Source organism: Panthera onca, chromosome A2, assembly GCF_046562875.1.
Source record: "Panthera onca isolate mPanOnc1 chromosome A2, mPanOnc1 haplotype 2, whole genome shotgun sequence".
Classification (NCBI taxonomy): domain Eukaryota; kingdom Metazoa; phylum Chordata; class Mammalia; order Carnivora; family Felidae; genus Panthera; species Panthera onca.
The window spans coordinates 20,641,660-20,649,943 of NC_138340.1; the positions used below are offsets into that span (position 1 = coordinate 20,641,660).

The following is an 8,284-nucleotide window of genomic DNA, read 5'->3' on the forward strand; positions in this document are numbered from 1 at the left end:
GCCATTTTCTCATGGACATTTTTCTGGTTTTCTTTATGGTCATGTTTCGTTGAGGTTTGAGATAAAAATGTTGAAGCAGATTTTAATGACTGGGAACTTTTTTCTGCAGATGGTTTTTCTCTGTTTTTAAATGGAAATTTTAGTTTCCTCTCATCCTTTCCCTCATTTTATTCCCTTCCCTTCCTGAACAATTTAGTCTGAAAGCCATTAGGCTGGGCAATGCAACATAGGTATACAAGGGCAAGAGAAACTGTGACACAGAACAGGGCGTGTATCCCAAGAGGGTGAGGAAGGTGTTGGCATAAGAGAGTTGCCAGTTTGGAACCCAGGCAGAGTAAAGGGGGGGTCTGGACATGGGAGTTCAAGGCCATGGCAGTAGTAGGTATCATAGCATGGACAAGATGAAGAGGGCATCCTTAATGGTATAGGAAATCAGAACTTGAGTACAGCAAGGAGGGTATCTGTGCAGAGGGCATCCTGAAATTTCATGTCAGCCCCAAGTTAGGTGAGAGGGGCATTCACAGAGGACAGCAACCAATGCGGGAAACTGGAGCCTGAGATACATGAAGAGGGTAATGGCCCAGCAGGGTGTCAGAGCTCAAGCAGGGTGAGGACAATGTCTGCATAGCCAGCAGCAGCCATGGAAGATTAATTACATACAGAGGAGACCAGATAAGAAAATGTATTAAGTATAATGGGGACCAGGTGTCTTAATCTTGGAAACAGGAGGTTGAAATATAGAAAATAGAAAATTAGAATGAACTCTGATTTTAGATTGTAATTGGAGATACCAGTGTGAACTCATACATTTCAATATAGATAGATGATAGATGATATAGATGATAGATAGATAGATAGATAATGTGTGCTTGTGTGTATGCACAAACATATATTCCCTATCTCTGTGCACTGAGAGGGCCTGGTACCATTGCATCCCAATGATAATGAGAACACCTTGCTGTGCTCTCTGGGGTACTCTACTGCATCCCCAAATTTGCAGTTTTTCCCTGGCTGCCAGTTTTTAAGGTGGGTGTGACCCCTTTCCTTGTTTTGTTGCTGATGCTAAATTTTTTTGGCACTTGACCTTTGTGCTAAAAGATGAGAATCAGCTCAGGAAATGAGCTCAGAGAGGTAAAATGTGTCCACAGCCACACAGCAGTGAGTGGTGGAGTAAGGGATCTGACCTAGGGTTTGACTCCAAAATCCTTGCTCTTTACTCTGAGACACTGAACACAAGAGGGAAATGTAGTCAAGGAAAAATACAGAAGTCCTTCAGAGTGAGAGACCAGAACCTGTGTGAGACACAGGGGTGGGACACAGAGGCACAGAGCTGGACATACAGAGCTCATGCCCCAATGCAATACAGAGAGCTGGAACCTGAGGCCTCCAGGCAGTATCTCAGAACCCTGTGAGCTGAAGGACTAGTTTGTCAGGGCAGAGTAGATGGAGCAGGACCAGATATAGGGCTTTTGAACTTGCAGTATTGATGGAGAATAACCCAAGACCCTAGGACCCTGTGTCTATAGGAAACCATGGGATAGCAGTGCCCAGATGGGCAAAGGGACAGCTTAACCTTGGCCTCTTAATGGCCCCTTTATCACGACCTAGGCCCCAATCCCACCCCAGGGGGGCAGATTTTCATAGGAAGTGACTGTCAGAGGCCCCAGCTCCAGCTGGACCAGCCTCTGCTAAGACTTAGCCTGGGGATAGGGTGAGGGAGACATGGCTGATCCTTCTTAACTCTTTATCTGTGAGATGCTATGACCTGACACTCACTAGAGGGTTAGGCTAGCAGTGGAGTGCGTTCTTTCCCATCTCCACTCTGGTGGAACCTCCCACAGGTCTGAAGGGGAATGAATCCTAGCCTCCATTTGGGACTGGAGGATGAGTTTGAAGTAGGAATGCAGACTGGGGCTATGCACTCTTAACAATTTACAGTTTGACTCATTCTGACTTGGAGGCTGGTTATGAGGATACAGCCCCCAGTTGGGCAGGGAGTTTTGAAGAAGGTCATTGAGAGGATATGATTGCACATTGACTTGCAAGCTGGACCCAGGCAACTGAAGGCCCCTCATCCCCTCCCTTATCCTTGGAATGTGCATGCCACCCACCATGCCACAGTGGGAGCCTTTTTCAAGGACATAGCCTTGAGAGAGCAATGTGGCATTGAGAACATCTGGACAGTATATATGTCTGAACCCTGTTAAGGCTTATATATAAACTTTTAAGATTCTGGCAGGCAGGTGAGATCTACTCACCTTGCAGCCACACAAGACAAGCCTCATACATAAGTTCATTTACTTATTAAACCTGCCACCTACCAATCTGAAATAGCCTGCCTCCTCCTTTCCATCTCTCCTTGCCCTTTGTAATGGGGGCCAGTTTATGAGCCAATGGGAACCATGATCACAGAGCTTGGGGTGGGTGGGCTCCTCTCATTCATGCAGGTGAGAGAACAAGCCCTAAGCAACTAGACCTAAGTGGGTGAATTCCCGACAAATGTGTTGCCATTGCCATCACTAACCCCCGCCCCCACCAGGCCTCCATTATATGCAACCTTGGGGAGGGGCACCATTTACATGAAGGATGCTCCCAGAGTTGGCCAACATGACAGATAGGTTTCACCAACTTTTCTACTTATGGCAGACCTTGCTAATCAGTCTCTCCTCAGTCTGGACAAAGGCTCAGGATCCTTCCCCTTAACACACTCAGGCCTTTGGACAACCCGGCCCATTCCTCAGTGCCAGATGTGAAGTATCTGCTATCATGTGCCCTGACCTCCTGGAACCTGTCAAAGAAAGAGCCTGGAGGAAGACCACTTCACTGTTTTATTGGGAGGGGAATACACTCTGTCACAATGCAAGGCCCTGAGCCCAGCAAGATCTCTAGCTCCAGATGCAGCTGGTTGGCAGTGACTCTGTACTGGCCCTTGATGAAACCCTGGGAAGCACAGGAGTGGCACCTCCAGTAGGCCTGGATAATGCGGACAGCATTGAGCAAACGGCAATAGCGCCTCCGGATGCGCCACATGCGGACCCAGGACTGCAGCTTGACTGCCGCCCACTCCTTCCGTGTAAAGGTCTCCAGTGCTGTCCGCCGCCTCCTCTCCATTAGCTTTGTCAGGATGTGCTTCCACCAGCGCTGGATGATCAGCGTTCTGATTACCGCGTGCAGTAGTGTCCGGCGCACCAGGGTGCCTCGCCACCAGGCCTGGATCTTTATGACTTCTTGATTACTGGTAGAGGGCTTATTTTGATTTCTTGGGATCTTGCAAGAAAAAAAAAGGAGGGGGCGTTTTGAGAATGTTCCCTACCCATTTGAGTTTGGGGGCATGCCAGAAAGGGGCCCAGATTCCCTATCTACAATCAGCCCTTCTTCTGAAGCTCAGGAGCACTGGACAAGGCACTGGCTGGAACAAGAAGACCAGGTAGGTGTCCTGTCTCTGCCACTCTCTGGTTAATGGACATGGACACAACATGTTGACCTCTGAATCTCAAAGTCCCCATCTGTAAAATGCGAGTACGTCTGCCCTGTCTATTTTATATGGATTAAGTTGGCCAGCCTAGGGCAAGAACACATGACCTATGGGTCAAAAAGTTACATGTTCCACCTGATCAAGACCTATGATCCTTCCCTTCAGACTCCACTCACCTGCTAGAGAAGTGGCATCCTTTGCTAATCCTGTCCTTTCATCCTTGACTCCAGCTCCAAACCACAACCTGCTCTCTTCCTCTGTCATGTTATGGTATTAAGTATCCCCCACCCCATAAAGTTTATTTCTTATCTTTTCCCCATCCTTACTCTTCTTGACTTTCACATTTTAACTCTTAATTAACAAGCAAACATATATGCACATGCGCTCTCTCTCTCTCTCTCTCTCTCTCTCTCTCTCTTTCTCTCTCTCACACACACACACACACAGAGACAAATATTGCTTAAGCTCAGCTTTCCATATGTTGGCTATTCCATTCCACAAACACAGCCCCTACATTCCCAGCCCCAGCCCTGTGTGGTCTTGGGGGATAGGGGCTCATACTTGTCTAGCTTTCTTATCAGCACCATCCACTATCTGTGTCTCAACTGTATTTACATCTTCAGCCTGAAAAAGAAATGGGGAAAGAGGACAAACAAGAATGAGTTTATTCCTTTCTTAGTTCTAGACCATGCAAAAAACACTAGCTATAGGCACTAGGACACAAGGACCAGAGACATCCAAGTCAAGTCTCCTCCCACCTCTACATTATTCTCTGAGGTCAGTGGTACTGAGGATAAACTGGTCGGTTCCTCTTTCTGCTGAAACTCATCTTCAGTGGGTTCATTAATATTTTGAGGCTGGTCCTTCTCCTGCAATCAGCAGTTAAGGAAAAGTCAAGAGTGAAGCTGTGTTCCCTCCCTCTGCATTCAGTATCTCTAGCTTCCAGGGCTTCCCAGAGTATTCATATGCCAGGGGGATCCCCTTATCCTAAGAGATTTATGGAGACATCCCTAAAAAGCCTGGTTTGTCTGTCTCTCACTTACTCACCATTGGATTGGGTGTAGATGGTTCAAATCCCCTCAGGTCTGTCTTCCTCTAGCCATGGATGGGTAGATTGAGTGGAGGGGGAGACCTATGATGTCATAAGGGCAGCTGTGACTCAGGCACAAGGATGCTCCCAATAGTTGAGCTGCATCCAAGGAAAAGACAAAAGTGCTGTCCATTCTTTTCTGCTGGAAATGGCCAAAGCCCTGAATACAAAAGTAAGACACTAGAATATTGGCCCACTGATGTACAGGTGTACAAAAATAACCAGTCATTGATCATATCCCTAATTGGTAAAAGTGAGGATTGATTTAATTGTTAACAGTCCATTTATACTCAGAGAATACTAATAAATTATAACTGTAAAAAAATGAATTTAGGGGTGCCTGACTGGTTCAGTCAGTAGAGCATGTGACTCTTGATCTCAGGGTCATGAGTTCAAGCCCTATGTTGGATGTAGAGCTTATTTAAAGGAAGGAAGGAAGGAAGGAAGGAAGGAAGGAAGGAAAGAAGGAAGGAAGGAAGGAAAGAGAGAGAGAGAGAGAAAAAGAATTTTTTTAATAATGAATTTGATTTATATGTACTGATGAGAAAGTGTATCTAAGATATATTTGTAAGTGAAAAAGTTGGAGATCATTATGATCCCATTCATGTAAGTAAAGTCATCAAGATACATAATTATACATATATAGTAAATGCATATAAAGGGGGAGAAAGGTATATGTACCAAATTGCTACCAATGATTACCTTGGAAGAGTTGAATTGTTGAACCATCCATTCAAGGCCCAGGAAACTCCATGAAGCTTCCAGGACCACCTGGGGCCCCCATTGCAGACTGCAATGAGCTCAGGTGCCCTCCTGTCTTCTTCCCTGAGGGACTCAAGGCTACATTTTATGGTGAGGAGTGGCCACTATAGAAGTTCTTAGCTGTGTTCTTAGCTCTGAACCATACAAAAGGCACTTGCCACAAGACCTCCCCACCTTTGCCTGTTCTTGTCCTGCGAAAACCCACCTGGTTAATGTGAGTCCCTGGTAGCCCCTCAGAGTCACAGCCCCAGGTGTCACTGAAAGTGCATTTCTCATATCTTCCAGAACACTGAGGTAAGCCACATGACTGAGCAGTGGGGAGGAACTGAGAGAATATCAGGTAGGGCTCAAAATGTATCAAAGGGATGTGGGTCCTTCTAACCAGACTCCTTCAGGAAGCCTGCCCACAAGCCACTGAGGATGCCTCACCTGCAGATTCCCCAGCTGGCATATGGACATCTCTAGCACTCTGTGCCACTCACCCCATACTCCCTTACCCATGGCTGGCTCCCTGTGTAGGCCTCTGAGGATGATGAGTAGAAGCCTTTGCAGATGGCCAGTGAGCATGCATACAAAGCCAGTTGACTCTGTGGGACTGAGAAAGAACACAATTTGAACATTCAGCACTGCTCCAGGGAAAGCAAACAGGAGGCTATCAGAATTCAGCCTGGCTTTACAGGATTGAGAGAAGACATACAATCTTAAGAATCCTCTCGAGAAGGAATAAGAAGTATGGAGCAGGTATATTTATTTTTGAAGGAGAGAGAGATAGAGCATGAGCAGGGGAGGACTAGAGAGAGAGGGAGACACAGAATCCAAAGCAGGCTGCAGGCTCCAAGCTGTCAGCACAGAGCCCGACACGGGGCTTGAACCCACAAGCCATGAGATCATTACCTGAGCTGAAGTCAGATGCTTAACCAACTGAGCCACCCAGGTGCCCCACCCCCACAAAATTTAAAAGCAACAAGAGCAAAATTTTCTCACATATAAGGGAAACTCCTTAAAGGTATCAGTGGATTTCTCAGCAGAACAGGCCATGAGAAAGTGATATATTCAAAGATATGATATATTTAAAGTGCTAAAAGAAAAAAAAAACAAAACCCTGCTAATCAGGAATAAAGCTGTCCTTTAGAAATGAAGACAAGATAAATACTTTCCCACACAAAAGCTGACAGTTCATCTCTCTCACCACAAGACCTGCTTTACAAGCAATGCTGCAAGGAGTTCTTCAAGCTGATATGAAAGGATGCTAATTAATAACAAAAACATATGAAAATATAAAGCACACTGGTAAAGGTAAGTAAACAGTCAGATTTAGAATACTGTAATATTGTAATCTGGTGGTGTGCTAATCACTTAACTTTAGTACAAAGGTTAAAGGGCAAAAGTATTAAAAATAACTATAGCTACAACAATTTGTCAATATATACACAATATAAAAAGATGTAAATTATGACATCAAAAACAGAGTTGGGGAAGGAGTAAAAGGGTAGGTTGTATATACAATTGAAGTTGTTATCAACTTAGACTATAAGATGTTTTATGTCAGACTCATGGTAGCCACAAGGTACAAACATACAGTAGATACACAAAAGAAAAAAAAGGAAATCAAAGCATACCACTATAGGGGCACCTGGCTGACTCAGTCAGTAGAACATGTGACTCTTGATCTTGGGGCTGTAAGTTCGAGCCCCATGTTGGGTGTAGAGATTGCCTAACAAAAAATAAAATCTTAAAAAAAAAATTTTTAAGCATACCACTATGGAAAAACATCAAAGAAAGACAGCAAGAGAAGAAAGGAATAAAAGAACTACAAAAGAGCCAGAAAACAATAAGATGGCATTAGTAAATCTTTACCTATCACTAAGTACTTTAAATGTAAATGGATTAAATTCTCCAATCAAAAGACACAGAGTGGCTAAATGGACAAAACAAACAGAAAAGACCCAGGTAATGCTAGTTAACAAAGACTCACTTAAGTTTCAAGGACACACATGAGCCTAAAAGTGAAGGGATAGAAAAAGATATTCCATGCAAAAGGAACCAAGAGAGAACAGGGGTACCCACTTAGACAAAATAGACTTACATTATCTGATTTCAAGACTTACTGTCTTGGAAGACTATAAAGTTACAGTAATCAAGACAATGTGGTTTTAGTGTAAGAAGAGACAAACAGATCAATGAAACAGAATGAAGAAGCCAGAAATAGACTCACATTTACACAGTGTATTGATTTTCTTTAATGTATCAAGATAATTCAGTACAGAAAGGAAATGCATTTTCAATGAGGAAAAAAGAAAAAATCTTGACCCCTATCTAATATCATAGACAAAACACACCCACACATGATGTGTCATAGATCTAAACAAAAATTAAAGCTAAAACTATAAAGCTTCTAGAAGAAAAACCATGAGAATTATTTTGTGACCTTGGAGTTGACAAAGATTTCTTAGACAAGACAGAGAAAACACTAAGTACAAAATATTGATAGAATGGACTTCATCCAAATTAAAACCATTTGTTTATCAAAAGACAGCATTTTTAAAGGTCAGCTGGGTGCTCACTTGGGCAACCCATACACTAAAATTGGAACTATGCAAAGAAGATTATCATGGCTCCTGTGCAAGGGTGACATACAAATACATGACATGTACCATATTTTTCAGTATGGAGACCACAGTCAACACACTGTATGGCATATTTGAGAGGTGCCAAGAGAGTAAATCTCTTTGTTTTATTATTATTTATTTTATTTTATTTATTTGATGGGGAGGGACAGAGAGAGGGTGAGAGAGAATCCCAAGCAGGCTTCACACTGCCAATGTTGAGCCTGATGTGGGGCTCGAACTCACAAACTGTGAGAACATAACCTGAGCCAAAATCAAGAGTCGGATGCTTACCGACTGAGACACCCAGGCGGCCCTCTTTTTTGTTTTTGTTTTTAGATGTTATTTATT

General features: G+C 43.8%; 1 protein-coding gene and 1 non-coding gene across 3 annotated transcripts; one reads left to right on the plus strand and one right to left on the minus strand.

The window, feature by feature from the left end:
• Nucleotides 1-2,810: 2,810 nt before the first annotated feature.
• Nucleotides 2,811-4,620, minus strand: LOC132678607 (IQ domain-containing protein F1). 2 transcript variants are annotated; one of them, XM_060631162.1, is made up of 4 exons: nt 4,523-4,620; nt 4,234-4,344; nt 4,037-4,099; nt 2,811-3,267 (listed from the first exon to the last, which is right to left on the minus strand). In XM_060631162.1, exons 1-4 carry the CDS (start codon nt 4,523-4,525, stop codon nt 2,821-2,823), a joined length of 624 nt encoding a protein of 207 aa, XP_060487145.1. In that variant the 5' UTR covers nt 4,526-4,620; the 3' UTR covers nt 2,811-2,820. The 2 variants fall into 2 exon arrangements, with proteins under 2 accessions (XP_060487145.1, XP_060487146.1); XM_060631163.1 differs by lacking the exon at nt 4,234-4,344 and having other exon boundaries at nt 4,523-4,613.
• A 3,261-nt stretch (nt 4,621-7,881) lies between these two features.
• LOC132679929 (U6 spliceosomal RNA) lies at nt 7,882-7,990 on the plus strand. The gene has a single exon (XR_009610415.1). It is a non-coding gene; the product is annotated as a U6 spliceosomal RNA (small nuclear RNA).
• The last annotated feature ends 294 nt before the right edge of the window (nt 7,991-8,284 follow it).

What these genes read in the sequence shown, in the direction of transcription:
- LOC132678607 (XM_060631162.1), bottom strand. An exon ending in CCTCAGAGAATAATGTAGAG is followed by an intron (nt 4,100 to 4,233) that starts GTGGGAGGAGAC and finishes TTTCTTTTTCAG; the next exon opens with GCTGAAGATGTAAATACAGT. An exon ending in CTGATAAGAAAGCTAGACAA is followed by an intron (nt 3,268 to 4,036) that starts GTATGAGCCCCT and finishes TTTTCTTGCAAG; the next exon opens with ATCCCAAGAAATCAAAATAA.